This window comes from Lagopus muta, chromosome W (assembly GCF_023343835.1).
Source record: "Lagopus muta isolate bLagMut1 chromosome W, bLagMut1 primary, whole genome shotgun sequence".
NCBI lineage: Eukaryota > Metazoa > Chordata > Aves > Galliformes > Phasianidae > Lagopus > Lagopus muta.
The window spans coordinates 2,501,449-2,521,382 of NC_064471.1; the positions used below are offsets into that span (position 1 = coordinate 2,501,449).

The 19,934-nt window shown below is 43.8% G+C and overlaps 1 protein-coding gene across 1 annotated transcript in view; it reads left to right on the forward strand.

Annotated features, from left to right (window-relative positions):
- The window catches only part of LOC125686389 (ATP synthase subunit alpha, mitochondrial-like), a 29,764-nt gene that overhangs the window by 4,920 nt on the left and 4,910 nt on the right, over positions 1-19,934 (forward strand). Inside the window, exons 2-5 of the mRNA XM_048930309.1 lie at positions 9,000-9,169; positions 9,942-10,115; positions 10,202-10,368; positions 10,506-10,654. Coding sequence (XP_048786266.1) covers positions 9,000-9,169; positions 9,942-10,115; positions 10,202-10,368; positions 10,506-10,654 — 660 coding nt within the window. The remainder of the gene's footprint in view (positions 1-8,999; positions 9,170-9,941; positions 10,116-10,201; positions 10,369-10,505; positions 10,655-19,934) is intronic.

The following is a 19,934-nucleotide window of genomic DNA, read 5'->3' on the forward strand; positions in this document are numbered from 1 at the left end:
TCATTTGAAAGGCCGCTGAGAGATAGGCATGCAAAAAAGAGCTGATACTTGGGACAGGGGGGAAGAATGTCAATCATTTTAGGGAATCGTTGTAATAACCTAGCCTTTTCTTGGAAATCTACAGCATATGTAAGAAGCTTGCTCTTTAAGTAAGTGCTTTTCTTGACCTCCAGTATGCAGACTAGGTGGGAATATCCCCCCTGCAACTGGCATCTGCACAGCATTAATTAAACATATCTGCTTTATAACTACACTGTGGTTATAGAGTTTGACATCCACACATCAAGGGACATAATAAGATACTTTTACCCTCTGCCTCAATGATTTTGCATCACGAGAAGCACTGGAGTCACAAAATACTTATATCTGTTGTATCAAAATATGCAAGGACATTTTCCTTGGGTTCCATATATATCATTTTTAAGAAGTGGTTCACTATGGCCTAATAAACAACGGAAATCCTCCAAACTTATCAGTGATAAAGCAATCAATCATATGCTTGTTATTCAAGCTATTAAAGAAGAGTGAGGTGTGACACAAAGAAAGTCATTGTGATCACACTGTTAAGATGCTTTGCAAACACAAAACCTCATAAATGAATAAGAAGAACAGCAGCTACTTGCACCAGATATAAACATGAACAAGGCACTCGGTTCGTACACGTGACCAAGGGGTTGTTGTGCAGGCATAAAAAGTTACATGAACATACAACAAACATCTTCATTCCACACCAGCAACGGAGTCCGTGACTCTTCTTGTACAGCCCTAAATGAGACCATGGTGTTTCTCCCATATCAGCTCCCTACCTTTTTGTGTACTTTAGCATAGCTTCCAGAAGAAAACGCCCCATGAACTTTCCCAGCACAGAGATAAGACTGACAGTTTAGTAGCTCCCAAGATCATCTTTCTCACTCTTTTTAAAAATGGGTATGACGCTCCCTTTTTTCCAATCACCAGGGAACTCACTTGTTAGCCAAGCATACAATCAATGAATATACAAATGACATAGTATAACTGAGAACTTAGCTTTCATAGCTATTACACAAGCACATAAAAAAAAAACAACACAACTCACCTATTCCAAGCTTGCAAAAAAAAAAAAAAAAAAAAAAAAAAAAAAAAAAAAAAAAAAAAAAGCCACCACAATGGCACACCAAAAGACACCCAACACCCCTTGTAGTCAGCTCTTAAATGAGTCTAGGAGAGGTGGAGCCTGGCTCCACCCCTACCGGCAGCACAGATGAATTGCCTTCACCTGTGCTCCCGTGGCTGACTCATTGTTTGCTTCAGGTGATTAATCAGAGGTTCAAGCCCTGATTCAGCAGTTCCCATACACTCCACTTCATGGCGTGAACCAATGATTAGGTTGACTAAAGGGTAAGCTTTTCCTGATATAGAGATCCAATATACCACAACACTTATACAATTTTCATTGTGATACATGTTGGTAAAATTAAAGATGAGTGACGATTGGAGAACGTTGATATTCTTTTATGGGCCAGTGCCCAACCCTGCCCGGTCAGCAATACCGCATAAGTGCCCCACCATCTGCACCCCATGCAGCGTAGGGACACGAGAGATGCACATATAGGGTGTAGCTCAAGTGCCAATTTATTGCTGTGCAACAGCTGCTTATATACTGTGACACGTGACCGCCCCCAGGTACCTGTGACCCGTTAAGCACCACCCAGAACCACCCCTATAACTCCCACCCACCGTAACCCAAGTATCACCCACACCAAGTACTGCACCTCCCCCCTGTCTATGCCATGCTACCGTGTCCCCCACTTTCTACTATTATTTCCCTTAGCCACTGGGATAAGAATAGTGTGTTGAGGCGCAGATATGCTGGATCCATTGAAAAAGATTAGTCCTTGTCTACAGGTGTCATTGTGCAGAATCGAAACACTAATTATATTAACAACATAATCATTTTAACTCAGTCAAGGCCTTGATTGACAATACTGTAAGTGTGACAAAGGAGACAAGGCAAACATAGCATCATGACAAGAAATACTGTTAACCTACTAAAAAGAAGAAACACCTGTTTGGTCTGCAGCCCAACTTTCTGCAACCTGGAAATAAATCCCTGAGGACCCTGTTCTTCATTAATCTCTAACTGCTTTGAAAGAGGTCTTAAACTTTTATATATTCTGATATATTGATTTTGAAAAATCACTAAGATTTGTACAACAGATGCTTTTAGAGTGCTCATGATTATGCCTTTGGGCTAATAGAGAATTAATAGTCTGACAACATTTGCATGCCAGATAGAACTAGGGGCATTGTTACTTACTGACCCTCGAGAAACAACAACCCACAGAAAAAGAGAGAGGAAGAACATGGTGGTGGTGAATGTGATAGGCAGTGCCAGCACGGTGTCTCCTGCTTCAAATGCACTTTTCCTCTCTCACCCATCACAGATTCTCTCCCACTTTTATTCTTCTCAGGATCCGAAGGGTATCTTCCTGTCATGGTTTTATGTCATGGGTTGATCCAAGCTGCACTGGAACAGGGAGGTGCTCCTGAACACTTACAGTACATTGATGACATCATTGTGTGGGGCAACACAGCAAAGGAAGTTTTTGAGAAAGGAGAGCAAATAATCCAGATCCTTCTCCGTGCTGGTTTTGCTATTAAGCGAAGCAAAGTGAAAGGACCTGCCCAGGAAATTCAGTTCCTAGGCATAAAGTGGCAAGATGGCCATCGTCACATCCCAACAGATGTGGTTGACAAAATCACTGCCATGTCTCCGCCCACTAATAAGAAAGAGACACAATCATTTCTGGGCATAGTGGGTTTTTGGAGAATGCATGTTCCAAACTACAGACTCATTGTAAGCCCACTATATCAGGTGACGCGAATGAAGAATGATTTTGTGTAGGGTCCTGAGCAGCAGCAGGCTTTTGAGCAGATTAAACAAGAGATAGCCCGCGCCATGGCCCGGGGCCAGTACAGACGGAACAGGATGTGAAGAACATCCTCTACACTGCTGCTGGAGAGAAAGGCCCCACTTGGAGTTTGTGGCAAAGGGCCTCAGGAGAGACCCGAGGCCGACCCCTGGGATTCTGGAGTCGGGCCTACAGGGGGTCGGAAGAGGGCTACACTCCAACTGAGAAGGAGATCTTAGCTGCGTATGAGGGGGTTTGGGCTGCTTCTGAAGTAGTCCGTACTGAAACACAGCTCCTTCTGGCACCTCGACTGCCAGTGCTGAACTGGATTTTCAAGGGAAAGGTTCCCTCCACCCATCATACTACTGATGCCACTTGGAGTAAGTGGACTGCGTTGATTACACAGCGAGCGCGGATGGGGAACCTCAGCCGTCCAGGAATCCTAGAAGTCATCATGGACTGGCCTGAAGGTAAAAAGTTTGGAACACCACCAGGAGAAGAAGTATCACGTGCTAAAGAAGCCCCACCATACAATGAACTACCAGAGAATGAAAAGAAATATGCCCTATTCACAGATGGATCGTGTCGTATTGTGGGAAAGCATCGCAGATGGAAATCTGCTGTGTGGAGCCCCACACAACAAGTTGCAGAGGCCACCGAAGGGAAAGGCGAATCAAGCCAATTTGCAGAGGTAAAGGCTGTCCAACTGGCTTTAGATGTCGCTGAACGGGAGAGGTGGCCAATGCTCTATCTTTACACTGACTCATGGATGGTAGCAAATGCCTTATGGGGGTGGTTACAGCAGTGGGAGCAAAATAACTGGCAAAGAAGGGGTAAGCCTATTTAGGCTGCTGTCCTATGGAAAGATATTGCTACCCGAACAAAAATTATGGTTATAAAGGTGCGTCATGTAGATGCTCGTGTGCCCAAGAGTAGAGCTACAGAATATCAGCGAAATAACCATCAAGTAGACCAAGCTGCCAGAATTGAGGTGGCTCAAATAGACCTAGATTGGCAGAACAAGGGTGAGTTATTTTTAGCTCGATGGGCCCATGAGACTTCAGGCCATCAAGGGAGAGACGCAACATACAAATGGGCCAGAGACCGAGGGGTGGATTTAAGTACAGATGCTATTGCACAAATCATTCATGACTGTGATACATGCGCCACTATTAAACAAGCTAAGAGGATGAAACCTCTCTGGGGGGAAGGGCGATGGCAAAAGTACAAATATGGGGAGGCATGGCAGGTTCATTTATATCACCTTGCCACGATCTCGCAGTGGTAAGCATTATGTGCTCACCATGTTGGACGCAACAACCGGATGGCTTGAAACATATGCAGTACCCCATGCTACCGCCCAAAACACCATATTAGGTCTGGAGAGGCAAATCCTGTGGCGACATGGCACACCGGAAAGAATTGAGTCAGATAATGGGACTCATTTTAAAAAATCACTTGTGGATACTTGGGCCAGAGAACATGGCATCGAGTGGATTTATCATATTCCCTATCATGCACCAGCCTCTGGTAAGATCAAACGCTACGACGGGTTGTTAAAAACGATGCTAAAAGCAATGGGTGGCGGAACATTTAAGCACTGGGAGAAGTATTTGGCAGAAGCCACCTTGGCTGGTTAACACCAGAGGATTAATCAGTTGAGACGGTCCTAACCAATCCAGCTCCCTACATATTGTAGAGGGAGATAAGGTCCCTGTAGTACATGTAAAGAACATGTTAGGAAAGGCAGTTTGGGTTCTTCCAGCTTCTGGAAAGGGCAAACCTCTTCGCGGAACTGTCTTTGCCCAGGGACCTGGGTCCACCTAGTGGGTGATGCAGAAAAACGGGGATGTTCAGTGTGTACCACAAGGGAATTTGATGTTGGGGGAGTGCAGTCTGTAATCCCATGTGTTAAGCATGATGTAGAATAAGGGGTGGAATGTCATGGTTTAAATGATTTTTGGTCATCAGTATTCCACACCATAACATCATGTAATGCACTGGGGGGTGGGGTTTGATATCTCCTGAATGTTCGTCCGACGGAGAAGAACTACATTTCCCCAGGAGGCTTTGCGGTCAGCAAGGAGATATAACTCCGTGCAAGGTCACCTGGTCCTTCTTCTTCGCCTGCTCTTCGTGGTCTGCGCTTCGCCGTCTGCGCTTCGCCATCTGCACTTCGCCATCTGTTCTTCAGTCACTCAACTGGACTGCACTTCTCACCCCAGCATTGTGGTGAGGTCTATACAATTCAGACAGACTCTCTCTCTCTCATTGTATTTCAGTAATACTATATTTAGTAAAATCATTTGTTCCACCTCAGATTAGTGCTGTTGTTTTCAAGTATTTTGGGGTCCCCTGTTTCGCTTTTCCCAGAGGTGCGGATCCGCAGATCCCTCCGCCCTGCTGGTTACGGAACTGGGCCGGACCAGCCCATAAACCTTTGACACTTCCATTTGTACAGTGTATCTGCATGGCCAGTGCGTGATACAGAGCCCAAGTGGAACACCTGCTTGCAAAACATAATAAACTATCAAGGTTAGCTCTCTTAGCATGCGCCTTTGCCTCAGTTGCTGTGTGGTAATATTTTAAAAATCCTGATTAGTAGGATGAAAGAGTTAATCATTCTATAATACAGGGTTATCTCTTTGCTTGGGATTCCTTTCCAAGTTTTGTCTTTGCAAATCAAGAAAAGGCTAATTGATAGGCTGATAGCATCATAACCGAGCATTACTAATACATTAAAAGAGATATTGACATAGATTCCAGCACTAGTAACATTAAATCCTGTTTAATTCACATTGTCATGGTTTTATGTTTTCTTTTTGGTTTTCAGTATTCCACATCAAAACATCAGGTAGTGTACGGGGCATTAAAGTGTCACTGCCCCAATTCCAGGTACCTATCCCTGTACATTACAGAAGTCGTGGGATCTGGCCCTTCCGGGTGGGGGGGGCGCTCTCTTGCTGCCTGGCAGTGGGTGCTGGAGGGTGCTTTCCTAGCCATTCCAAGCTTTTCAGGTTTGACTCGGTCCCAGGAACTTCTCTCTCTCATCTTGTCTGATTTATTAATCTCAATTTCAATTAAATTGTATTATATTTTGTTATCTTGTATTCTGGTATCATAGTAAAATAAGTTTTCCTCCATAGATTGTTGCCACTGTTTTTTCCTCCCTTCCTTCCTTCCCATTTTGTGGGACTGGGGTGGGGGGGAGGGCAGGGGCCTACTGCCTTCCCCTGTCACGGGCATAGATTGATCTAGTCAACTCCGTGACACATGTTCAATCTACTACTAAAATAAAAGAGGCGCACAACAACCTAGACAATGCCTAATAACTCTTGAGACTATATTGATAACACAGGAAATTCACTCACTATATCATACCACTACTACTGCTGCTATTTGCAATATAACAAGTTACAAAGCAATACAAATAAATAAGCACACAATCCTAGTCGTTATAAAGGCTGGATGCTATTTTCTGTCTTGAGATTGGGCTGAACGTATCGTGCTGGTCAGTCCCTGTGGAAACACAAGCTGTCATTGTTTTGTGATTTTTAGTTTTTAGTATTCCACATCATAACATCATGTGAGGCACTGGGAGTTTAACTGTTAATGCTCAAGTTCTGGGTACCTGTCCAGAAGAGAAGAACTACATTCCCCAGGGGACTTTGCGGTCACGGAGAGGAGATAGAACTCCTGGCAAGGTCACCTGATACGCTCTTTTTCATCTGCTCTTCTTCATCGGCTCTCCTCCTGTCTCCCTGCTGCTCAACTGGACTGCGCATCTCACCTCAGCATTGTGGTGAGGCCTATCCACCTTTCGGATACTCTCTCTCTCTGTCATTATATTTGATTTATTAGCTTCAATGCTATTTATATTGTATTGTGGTGTGTTATCTTGCATTCCAATACCATATTTCGTAAATTAGTTTGTTTCTCCTCAGATTATTGCTGCTGTTTTTAATTATTTTGGGGTCCCCTGTCCCCTTTTTCTGGAGGCGCGGATTTTGTGAAATCCCTCCACCCATCTTGGGGACCATAGTGATATAGATGGGCTGCAGCCTCCTCTGCGTGGCCTGTGCTAGGCTGGCCATACTCCCCCTGAGGGTCTGCTACCGAACTGGGGCTGGATGTGCTTGGGAGCTGATCTTAGCACTGCGGGGCGTGTCTTTGGGGGGGGGGGGGGGGGGGGGGGGGAAGGCTAGGGGACGACATTGCCCTTTTTCCAAAAATTAAAATTGGTTAAGGGCTGGAAGGCTGCTAGGTAGGAGTGAGACCGGGAGGTTTGGGCACTGAAGTCATGCCCGACATTGCTAGTTAGGATGCGGAGATCTGTCAGAGCTGGCTCGCAACCAGTGCCCTTTGTGAAGGTGAACATGGAGACCTGGTCAGGATTTCAGAGAAATCTTATCAACCCTGCATTGGGAGCTTTAGGATATGGTGTTATGATAATTCTTTAATGCATTTATTTTCACAGACTTCTATGTTGTGTAATTGCATATATTTTAGCCATCTTTCAGAAATATTGTAGTTAAGCTTTCCTTGTAAAGGTCAACCCTCAGAAGACATAAACTTGTTTTTTTCCCTTGTGCAGATGCCTAAGGATTGCACTGATTTATTTATGCCCCAAGCTTTTGATGTTTTGAGCAGTGGTGGTGAATGAGGAGAGGTGTTGCTCTGAGAGCTGCTGTGGTAGTTGACAGTGCAATTCAAAGGCTATGCAGAAAAATGCAGCAAGTAATTTAGAGCAAACTTTCATTATCTTTCCTTGCTTAAAAATGCTGTTTGCTTTCATAACTGTAACTTGTAAATTCATTGCTTTGGAGCTCAACTCAAAATGGAACTGCATTTAATATCTTAGCCCTTACTGAGAAATTTTAATGTAGTCTCTCTTTGAAGTATTGTATTCTGTGTGATTGAGGAAATTTCACTGTTATTGAAACAACTAATTATTTTAGATTTCCAGAAATACCTTGGGTGTAGCATCTGTTGCTGCAAGAAACATCCATGCCTCCAAATCACATTTTCAGAGAACTGGTGAGTCTGAGGAAAGGTCTTTATTATGAAAATGTTGTTTAAGAACTTGATCAGTCAAACAGGGCAATTTGAAGTTGGAGTGTGTGGTGTACATGTCAGCTGATAAAACACTTGAGGATGTTTATGTACTGTGTTGGAAAGTGAAATATCAATTATGGGGTCACATTGAGGAGATGTCACTGTAATAATTGTTCAAAGTATGCCCGAACTAATGGAGTGGCGACATATCATCTGGCTTATTCAGCTTATTTACCTCACAAAGATCCAGTTCAATCTTTAAGATCTGCAGAATTATCTGAAAAAATGCCTTGAATTTCAATTTCCTGCCTGCTTTGTAACAATATTAGGAAATGGATGACGTTCTCAGGCCTGCTCAAGTTTGACCTTGATTCTTGGTTATAACTCTTGTGCTGACCGCACGAAACGAGGCCACAGCAATGCATAGCTGTGTTTGGTTGTGGCTCACATACAGTTTTTGACACAGTTTAGACTGACTAAAGGTATTATTAGGAAATAAGTTTCACTATATTGCTTATTGTATCTTAGCTAAAGAAATAAACAGTTGTAGGCATACTGCCTAATTGGAGGAAGATGGAGAATATGCTTTTATAGCCTATATTGAACAACTTGCTCCTTAAACATGTTAAGTGCTTTTAAAATATACTTGGTTATTGGGTTACCAATGAATTGACGGTGTTTTGATGTGTCTACTCTAAGTAAATTCTCTCCCTGCAGAGCTAGTGTGTCTATTCTCTTAGCAAAGTCTAAGCTATTTAGACTAATGATTGTCCAGGGAGAGGGATTGCTAAGACTGAAGGATGTACTGAAGGAAAATAACTAAACATCCATCACTGTATTTACTGAAGCTGGCTCAGTAATGAATTGAAGCTGCTTTTATTGGCTGTGAACACAGAATCTGTTACTTAGCTTATACATTGCATGTAAGGAAGAGTATTGCTTGCTAGATATTGTTTACTTCAGAATGGATACTTCAGCTTGTGAATTCAAGACAAGCTTACTGAATTCATACTGCACCTTAATTCACTAAATCTGGTTTGAAATATCTTCTAGGCACTGCTGAGGTATTCTCTATTCTTGAGGAATGCATTTTGGGAGCCGACACCTCTGCTGAATTTGAGGAAACTGGCCATGTGCTCTCAATTGGTGATGGTATTGCCCGTGTGTATGGCCTAAGAAATGTCCAAGCAGAAGAAATGGTAGAGTTTTCTTCTGGGCTGAAGGTTAGCTTTCACTAAAGCAGTTTATCTATCCTAGAAATGAAAAGATGATTTTCATAAGGAGAATCTGATACTGTGCTTGGAATTACTCATATAGAGCTTTTATATGCTACATTGTAACTTAATATGTAATACGTTGAAATAATACTACAAAAAGTAAATATTCGTTGAACTTGTAATGCTTTGCTTTTTGGTATTGTTACCTTTTTTTGGCCAACACTTGAGCTTTGTTTTTCTTCCTCTAGAAAGTATTAAGAGTTAATCTGGCATCGGTTTTTGTTTTCTTTAGTTTCAGGCAGGCTTTTCTGATTACTGTTGAAGAATAGGCTCTGTAATCCAACATACTGTGCAATTTGCTGACTTTTACAGTCTTAAGGGTAAACTAAAGTTAGAAAGGTGACTGTTTCCTGGGAGTACTGCAGCATCTCTTCCAACAGTTTTTTAATGCTGTAATTTAACAGATAAGCCAATTCTTCTTTCTTGTTGAATTCTTAGGCAAGTTAAATGTATTTGAACCCTCTCTGTTTTTCTTAGGGGGGAGGAATGAGTGCTGCAAGTACAACTAATTACATAGTAAATTGAGGACTTAGGCAGGTTTTGTCACTAGTATAGAAGAAGATGCATATGTTGGATGTAAGCAGAACATTAGTGATTATTCCAAATAAGATTGAAGTTGCCAGCGTCCCATATTAATCACATCAATATTAAACTGTCAAGAGTTCAACATGGATGTTGGTATTGTTTTTCTTATGATATAGTATGATCTTTGTCCTAGGGAATGTCCTTGAACTTGGAGCCTGACAACGTTGGTGTTGTTGTGTTTGGTAATGACAGACTGATCAAGGAAGGGGATGTTGTGAAGAGAACTGGTGCTATTGTGGATGTTCCAGTTGGAGAAGAGCTGCTGGGCCGTGTTGTAGATGCCCTGGGCAATCCAATTGATGGGAAGGTAAGTGTAACTAAGCCTAATAATGCCAAATGTTAAGCTTGCTTCTGTGTGATACAGATACAATGTGTTTTTTCCTCTCTTTTAAGAGTTCTTTTACATCTAAGACACGTAGAAGAGTTGGCTTAAAGGCCCCTGGCATCATTCCCAGAATCTCTGTGCGGGAACCTATGCAGACTGGTATTAAGGCTGTGGACAGCTTGGTGCCCATTGGTCGTGTCCAGTGTGAGCTGATCATTGGTGACAGGCAGACCAGGTAAGTTAAATGCTCAGACTAAAAAAAATGTTTTCATAAACAGACTTGTGTATGGCATGCTCTGCAGAGCTGAACACAGATGCATGGAGGCTGGGAGAAAAATGGGCAGCTTAACTTTACCTAACTGTGTTATACAGGAAAACTTCAATTGCAATTGACACAATAATCAACCAAAAACGATTTAATGACAGAGTAGATGAGAAAAAGAAGTCGTACTGTATCTACGTTGCTATTGGCCAGAAGAGATCTACTGTTGCTCAGTTGGTGAAGAGGCTCACTGATGCAGGTACAGATTTTTGATGATGGTTGAGCTTGGCAAATAGTGACATTCTGTTCTTATAACACTGAATGCTACTATGAACTCTTCTAATTGGAAATATAAACAGCTCTTTTCTTATTAGATGAGATAACCACTTGCTTTCCTGAACAGGAACCCTTTCCAGTTCTGGGGGGGGGGGGGGGGGGCAGCCACCTTTTCAATACAGTGCATTAGAGAACTAGTATGAGACCCCAAAACTATTAAACTGCTTCTCTGGGAAATGTGGAGTTACTTCCTGTATTTTTTCAGAGTTCAGAGAATTTCTTTTTGAGAGCCAGGCAGACCCAATTTTACAAGCTGTGGCCCACAAGTATTTATGGACTGGGCATTTGCTTCATGTACACACAAGTCAGTGTGAACGGCAATTTAAAGTTTACCAAACAGCCTTTACTGCCCAAACATGGGTTAGTGTTTTCCAATAAATATTATCCCATGTCTAACAAAAAAGCTGCAACAGAGCTTAGGAGAAATTAAGCACCTTACCTCTTGCCTGCTGGTCAAGCAGAATCATACTTTGTAGGAAAAAGAAAATATTTTAGTGACAACTTGTCTTGGACTATGAAGCACTGTAGTACCTCCTTGCAGAAGCTAAGAAATCAGACCACTGGGGCTCTGAGTGACTTCCAGAGCCCAAGTGTATCCTAGTCAAAGTTTAGACCTAATTTTAAATGAGAAATAAGTCTGCAAGTACTAGAAGATAGCTACCATAAGCGTACTCTTGAAACTTCTTGAGTTAGTCAAGCTAACTAATATGTTAGTAGAGTATTCTCTCTTGTAACAATGTACTGATGCTGCCTGGCTTTGCTTCAACAACTAGCACTTAACATGCATGCTGCATTTGTTGGTTAATGACATGATAACAATGCACTTATGGACCCCTCCTAGACCTATTTAAGAGCTGGCTACCAGTGGGGAAGGATCTCTTCTGGAGATCACCTCTTTTGGTGTTATGTAGGTGAGCCCAGCATAAGGGTAAGCCTTTCATTTATTCTCTCGAGTTATCATTGTCCACTTTGCCTAACTCTCTTGATTATATTGTGATTGTAACATCTTGATATCCATTGATTATAAAGGTCATACAACATTTCCACCACGCCTATTTCCCTCAAATACTGGATACCCTTTTCAACTGTATCCCATTTTTTCATCGCAATCTTCAAGCCATTTTGAAGGGATACTTTTCCTTCACGGCTATTAACACTCGTTCCCAGAGGCTGGTAGCCTCATCCGAACATCGACTAATTCCTCTATCATAGCTGGATCACTGGCAAAGGCGCCTAGTTGGCGAGCTTCATTACCATCCAGAGACAAGCTATGGGCCCCACTGTCCCAACAGCGAACCAACCAGGAAACAAGACTTTCATTCAGGTACTGTGTAAACTCCTTTCATGAACCTTAGATTTCAGTTATCCTCAGAGGCCGGCGAGTAGTAATAGAGACTTCCTCTTCATCACTCTCTTCTGCATGTCTCCTAGTTTCCCCTTTTGCCTTTCGCGATGGTGGTGGCTCTGAGGAGGGCCCCTTGCCTGGATCTTCCTCCACCTCCTCCTCCTCCTCTTCTCTTTTTCGTTCAAGACGCGAAGACACTCGTTTCCATTTCTTGCCCTCCACAGGAGCAACTGGTATTGTTACTGGTGTCTCCTGTGATTGATTAGATTTGACTTGGGGATTTTCCCCTTTGGCTTGAACCTCAGCTCGGAAACTCTCTCTCTCCAGAATGGTATTATATAGGGCACGGTAAGCACAAGCCAAACCCCAAATCAGTTGTACCTCCTTAGATTTATGTAAGCCGCATAGTCCCTGACTCAAATACTGGCTTAGTTTCTCAGGATCCCACAGGTGTTCAAGAGTAAAATCCCATGACACTGCGGGTCCCCATGCTTCTAAAACCTTTCCTAAACCTCTCCATATTCCCTGCCAGACATCATTCTCTGGTTTTGGAGGAGACTCCTTCCTCTTATTACTCATAACTATGAATAAAATTATGAATACAATCAGAGAACTTAATGACACGCACACCAACATGAGTATTAATTCAAGATTCAAAAAACGTTTGACAAACCAAGAAGAAAACCTGGAGACTGGTCTGAACATTGTGTTGTGTCTAAAATTAGCTATTCCATTTGGGATGTAGTTGTTTGAGAAATTAGCCATTCCTTCGGGGATGTAGATGTCAAAGTTCAAATCATACCACATTGCATATAGGTAAAATATAGGTGTCTCCATCAGTGCCATTAGGTACCTACATATGGATGCAATTCCACAACACACAAGTGTGAGATGAATTATTGGCCAGTAGGTCGTGAGTAACACCATTGCTTTAAATCCTTTACACAGCACCCCCACGATAACGAGTGGGTTCATCGCTGGTGCCTGCTAAAAAAGGGTTTATGAATTGAAGATAACAAGAGGAGGAAAAAAAAGAAGAAAAAAAAAAGGCACTACTCAGACTAAGTAGTGCTCAAAGATTACAAATATCCCAGAACACTGGCAGTACGCCTAATCTTTCAAGGTCAGGTTATCCAGCACAGAAACCTGAACTACTGATCATGCTCCTTAACGAAGCTCTCTGAGAGCAGAGAGAAAAAGAGATTCGTTCTAAAAGCTAAAAAGCAGTCGTGCCCCATGTTGGGCACCAAAAATCTGTCACGGAGTTGACTAGATCAATCTATGCCCGTGACAGGGGCGACAGGCCTTTGCCCTCCCCCCCCACCCCAGTCTCACGAAAAATGGGAAGGAAGGAAGGGAGGAAAAGAGCAGCAGCAACAATCTATGGAGGAAAACTTATTTTACTGTAACATCGGAATACAAGATAACAAAATAAAATACAATTGAAATTGAGATTAATTAACCAGACAAGATGAGAGAGAGTTCCCGGGACCGAGTCAAACATGAAAAGCTTGGAACAGCCAGGAAAGCACCCTCCAGCACCCACTGCAAGGCAGCAAAAGAGCGCCCCCACCACCCGGAAGGGCCAGATCCCGTGACTGCTGTAATGTACAGGGATAAGTACCTGGGACTGGGGCAGTGACATTTTAATACCCCGTACACTACATGATGTTTTGATGTGGAATACTGAAACCATTAAAAAAAAAAAAAAAAAAAAAAAACCAGAAACATAGAACCATGACATTCTGTCGCAACCGGCGGGAGAAAAGATACAACCAAGGGCTTGATCAAGCACTCTCAAACTTTAATCAGAAGGCAGCGTTATTTATTACAGCGTATAAGGAGGCTAATACATATTGCAAAATGCGAGCTCCTGATAGGTCGGCGCGCAGGTAGCTAATAACAACCGCAGCTGCATTCCCACGGTCAGCACCCCCAGTTCTGCATCCTGTTATTCCTTCATGTTGGTTCCTCATAATCCTGCTGTCCTTGATGATGATAGGTCAGCAGGCTCGTGTTTATGCCTAGTTATTTCAGTCTTATCAGCGGGGTTGTGTCAACATGACCCTTTTCTGCAAGCCAGCTCTCAGCAATGCTCTCCACAACATTCCATCCCATATTCTACATTGTTACATCATGCTTAAAATATATACACATACACATAGAAACAAACTAAAAATGATGAAAATGTATTACACACCCATGGATATACATATATACATTGATTTACCGACTGCTCTCCCCCAGCATCAATTTTCCTTGAGGTACACATTGAACATCCCCATTCTTCTGCATTACCCACCAGGTGGATCCTGGACCCTGAGCAAAAACTGTACCACGGAGAGGTGTGCCCTTTCCAAAAGCTGGAAGAACCCAAACTACCTTTTCTAACATGCTCTTTACATGTACAACAGGGACTTTATCTCCCTCTACGGTATGTAGGGAACAGGATTGGTTAGGACCATCACGATTGATAGATCCTCTGGTATTGACTAACCAGGCGGCGTCTGCCAAATGCTTCTCCCAGTGCTTAAATGTTCCGCCACCCAGTGCTTTTAGCATCGTTTTTAACAATCCATTGTATTGTTCAATTTTACCAGAGGCTGGAGCATGATAGGGAATATGGTAAATCCACTCAATGCCATGATCTTTGGCCCAAGTATTTACAAGAGAATTTTTCAAATGAGTCCCATTATCTGACTCAATCCTTTCTGGGGTGCCATGTCGCCACAGGACTTGTTTCTCGAGACCCAGTATGGTGTTTCGAGCGGTAGCATGGGGTACTGCATATGTTTAAAGCCACCCAGTGGTTGCCTCCACCATGGTGAGCACATAATGCTTACCATTGCGAGATCGTAGCAAGGTGATATAATCAACCTGCCATGCCTCCCCATATTTGTACTTTTGCCATCGCCCTTCCTCCCAGAGAAATTCCATCCTCTTGGCTTGTTTGATGATGGTACATGTTTCACAGTTACGAATAACCTGTGCAATGGCATCCATAGTTAAGTCCACCCCTCGGTCTCTAGCCCATTTGTACGTCGCATCTCTCCCTTGATGAATGCCTTTCCATGTGAAAGCAAACTGTGGCTTACATACTTTGGCCAAAGGAATGGAAAAGAAGGCATCAGCAATGTCAATGGTGGCGTACCATTTGGCTGCTTTTGACTCCAGTTCATACTGGAGTTCTAACATGTCCGGCACAGCAGCACTCAGTGGGGGTGTGACTTCATTCAGGCCACAGTAGTCCACCGTCAGCCTCCATTCTCCACTGGCTTTACGCACCGGCCATATGGGGCTGTTAAAAGGTGAGTGAGTTTTGCTGATCACTCCCTGGCTCTCTAGTTGACGAATCAACTTATGAATGGGGAGCAAGGAATCCCTGTTGGTGCGGTACTGACACCTGTGCACCGTTTTGTAGCAATCGGTACCTGTTGCTCTTTTACTCGCAGCAGCCCCACAACAGATGGATCTTCTGACAGGCCAGGCAAAACAGACAGCTGCTTAATGTTGTCTGTGTCCACAGCAGCTATTCCAAAGGCCCATTGATACCCCTTAGGAGCCTTGAAACGCCCCCTTCTGATATAATCCATTCCTAGTACACACAGAGCCCCTGGGCCCGTCACAATAGGATGTTTTTGCCAGTCCTTACCAGTGAGGCTTATCTCAGCCTCCAACACAGTCAATTCTTGAGAGCCACCAGTCACTCCAGAAATATGGATTAATTCTGTCCCTTCATGACTCAAGGGCATCAGAGTGCACTGTGCACCAGTGTCCACCAGGGCCTTATATTTCAGTGGTTCTGATGTTCCAGGCCATCGAATCCACACAGTCCAATATACTCTATTATCCCTTTCCCCCCCAACTAAGGGCAGGGCCCCTCTATTCATTACCTGTGCTAACTGGAGCAACTGCACTGGTGGTTGATCTGCCTTGTAATTCTCTCACCCGGCCTCGTAGTACAGCAGTAGGTTCACGGTGCCACTTTCTCATGTCTTCCCCACGGTCACGTAGGTAATACCTGAATACAATTCGTAGTGTATTATCCCTTACTTGAGCCGGAGAGCGTTTGCCTCTAAGAGTTGAGATTTCCCATGGTGCACGTGAGAAGGAAGGTTCATCATCTCTAGTTTGGTGGGCTCGCATTAATCTCATGATCTCCTTCACCTAACTCTTTTGATTATTCTGATCTTCATCCAGCGTCTCTGATACTGCTACAGGTTTGTCACGACTAATCAGAAGAGACACTTGCTTTCGCACTTCATTCAGATGGTCCATCATTAGGGACATAGCAGCAACAACAGCGTGAGATGGGGGTAGCAATTGTTCGTGGTTTTGGAGCGTAAGAATTAATTCATAAACTAACGGTGTTCACTGTCGTTCCTGGTATCTGTCACACACTGACATAAGTGTAGAGGCATTTTGGTCAGCACTGTTGTCACGATTTTCTGCCATATCTCAGGCGTCGTCCCCACTTTTTCAGGGTCAGGGTATTAACATGGGTGGTTAGGAACAAAGTTACGGTCATACAACATGTCCACCACGTCTAATTCCCTCTGTATAATCAATAACCAATAGATATCAAGATATTATAATCACAACACAATCAAGAAAGTTAGACAAAGTAGACAACGACCACAAAAAAAGAATAAGGGAAAAAAATTACCCTACAGCTGAACCCACCACAAAACACCAAAAGAGGTGAACTCCAAAAGAGATACTTCCCCTCTCGTAGCCAGCCCTTAAATAGGTCTAGGAGGGGTGGAGCCAGGCTCCACTCCTTCCAGCAGCACAGGGAATTGCTTTCACCTGTGCTCCTCTGGCTGACTCATGGCTCGTCTCAGGTGATCAATCAGAGGTTCAGGCCTTGACTCAGCAGTTCCCATACACTCCACCCCTTCACGGCGTGAACCAATGATCAGGTTAACAAAAGGGTAAGCTTTCCCTAATACAGAGATCCAGTATATTGCGACGCTTATACAATTTTATCGCGACATGTGTTGGTACAATTCCAGATGAGTGATGATCAGTGGATGTCCATACTCTTCTATGGGCCAGTGCTTGATGATGTGACTGGAGGCATGAGGTCATGAGGTGCAGGTCCGTTCTCTGTTCCATCAGTCCCATGCAGACCATCACCAGGTGTTGTACGTGATCTGACAGCAACACTGGAATGCTTGATGGCATTTTGTTCCTTCCGGTGATCCAGAAGGCTCACAGACTCACGGGGAGTAATACAGATGTTTTACAGGTACCAGGAGGGGAAGGTCTGCTCTCCAGGGCAAGATACAGGCTGTATTTCTATCTTGGGTCAACACTTCCGCCTGTACTGGGGCACGTCCTGGCCGCCTGTACCACACCTTCTGGCCCGATATCTGCGGCTGCATAACGATATCAGGCACCAAAGGAGGTGTCCTGATCTGTCACAGGGACACGATGGGGGTCCCTTTAGCAATAAAGATCGGAGTGTTGACCACAATATCAGTAGGCCATGTACCTATTACTGGAGGGACTACTGAGCCTCCCACCTCCAATAGTCTCCCCCAAGGTGCAAGTAGGCCACACCACTTGGGTCCTACCTGCACCTTCCAGGGCCTTTTTATTTTATGGGTACCTGGATCTAAATTCTCAGGGGCAGGGTGCAGAAGATTATTTTCGTTACCAATCTGGGGTCTTACCTGATGATCAGTGCCCGTAATTTGGATCCTAAGCGGGGTGGCCCATGTCGTCTGCAACATTCTCAGGGTGCTGGGTCTGCCGTCTCGAGGTCTTTCATTCAGGTCCCGCAGGGTTTCATACAGTCTTTTCGTCCACCCCTGCAAGGACTGGGAGTCTGTCTTATGGGCAGCTTTAAGAATACCGTTATAATGTTCGATGAGGCCTGACCCCGTTGGATTATAAGTCAGGTGGAATTGCCATTCGATGTTATTTTCTTCTGCCCAGCGCTGTATCATTGCACCAGTAAAATGAGTCCCTTGGTCGCTCTCGATGACTTGAGGTGTCCTGTAGGCAGACATCAGTTTAGTGAGTGCCTTGATGGTATATGCCTGGTTTGCTCTCGGTACTGGATAGGCCTGCAGCAGCCCACTTGCAGTGTCTACACAGGTCAGGGCGTATCTCGCCCCTTCAGACTGAGGAAGAGGCCTAATGTAATCGACCTGCTGTCACTGGAGAGGATTGTGTCCTCTAGCAAGATGGGCTGTTCTTTCGGGCAACGATCTCGGCCTCATCTTGGAGCAAGCATCGCAATCCCGGCATGCCTGGACGATATCAGATAGTTGTATGGGCAGTCCCCATGCTTTAGCAGCTGCCCACGTTGTCTTTTGTCCAGCATGCCGTACCTTTTGATGTAACCAGCGGGCAATATTCTCAGATGGTGAATTCTCAATCCATCGAACTCGGACCAGCGTGTCTGTCATGGTTCTATGGTATTTTTTGTTTTTGTTTTCTGTTTTTGGATTTCAGTATTCCACATCAAAACATCATGTAGTGTACGGGGCATTAAAGTGTCACTGCCATAATTCCAAGTACCTATCCCTGTACATTACAGAAGTCACGGGATCTGGCCCTTCCGGGTGGGGGGGGGGGGCACTTTCTTGCTGCCTTGCAGTGGGTGCTGGAGGGTGCTTTCCTAGCCGTTCCAAGCTTTTCAGCTTTGAATCGGTCCCGGGAACTCTCTCTCATCTTGTCTGGTTTATTAATCTCAATTTCAATTAAATTGTATTATATTTTGTTATCTTGTATTCCGATATTATAGTAAAATAAGTTTTCCTCCATAGATTGTTGCCGCTGTTCTTTTCCTCCCTTCCTTCCTTCCCATTTTTCGTGGGACTGGGGTGGGGGAGGAGGGCAAAGGCCTGTCACCCTATCACGGACATAGATTGATCTAGTCAACTCCGTGACAGATTTTTGGCGCCCAACATGGGGCACGACTGCTTTTTAGCTTTTAGAACGAATCTCTTTTTCTCTCTGCTCTCAGAGAGCTTCGTTAAGGAGCATGATCAGTAGTTCAGGTTTCTGTGCTGGATAACCTGACCTTGAAAGATTAGGCGTACTGCCAGTGTTCTGGGATATTTGTAATCTTTGAGCACTACTTAGTCTGAGTAGTGCCTTTTTTTTCTCTTCTTTTTTTTCCTCCTCTTGTTATCTTCAATTCATAAACCCTTTTTTAGCAGGCACCAGCGATGAACCCACTCGTTATCGTGGGGGCGCTGTGTAAAGGATTTAAAGCAATGGTGTTACTCACAACCTACTGGCCAATAATCCATCTCACTCTTGTGTGTTGTGGAATTGCTTTCATATATAACTACCTAATGGCACTGATGGAGACACCTATGTTTTACCTATTTGCAATGTGGTATGATTTGAATTTTGACACTGACATCCCCGAAGGAATGGCTAATTTCACAAACAGCTACATCCCAAATGGAATAGCTAATTTTACAAACAACATGATGTTCAGACCAGTCTCCGGGTTTTCTTCTCGGTTTGTCAAACGTTTATCGAATCCTGAATTAATAGTCATGGTGGTGTGCGTGTCATTAATTTTCCTGAATGTATTCCAATTCATTCGTAATAAGGGGAAGGAGTCTCCTCCAAAACTAGAGAATGATGACTGGCAGGGGATGTGGAGAGGTTTAGGAAAGGTTTTAGAAGCATGGGGACCCGCAGTGTCATGGGATTTTACTCTTGAACACCTGTGGGATCCTGAGAAACTAAGCCAGTATTTGAGTCAGGGACTATGTGGCTTACATAAATCTAAGGAGGTACAACTGATTTGGGGTTTGGCTTGTGCTTACCGTGCCCTATATAATACCATTCTGGAGAGAGAGAGTTTCCGAGCTGAGGTTCAAGCCAA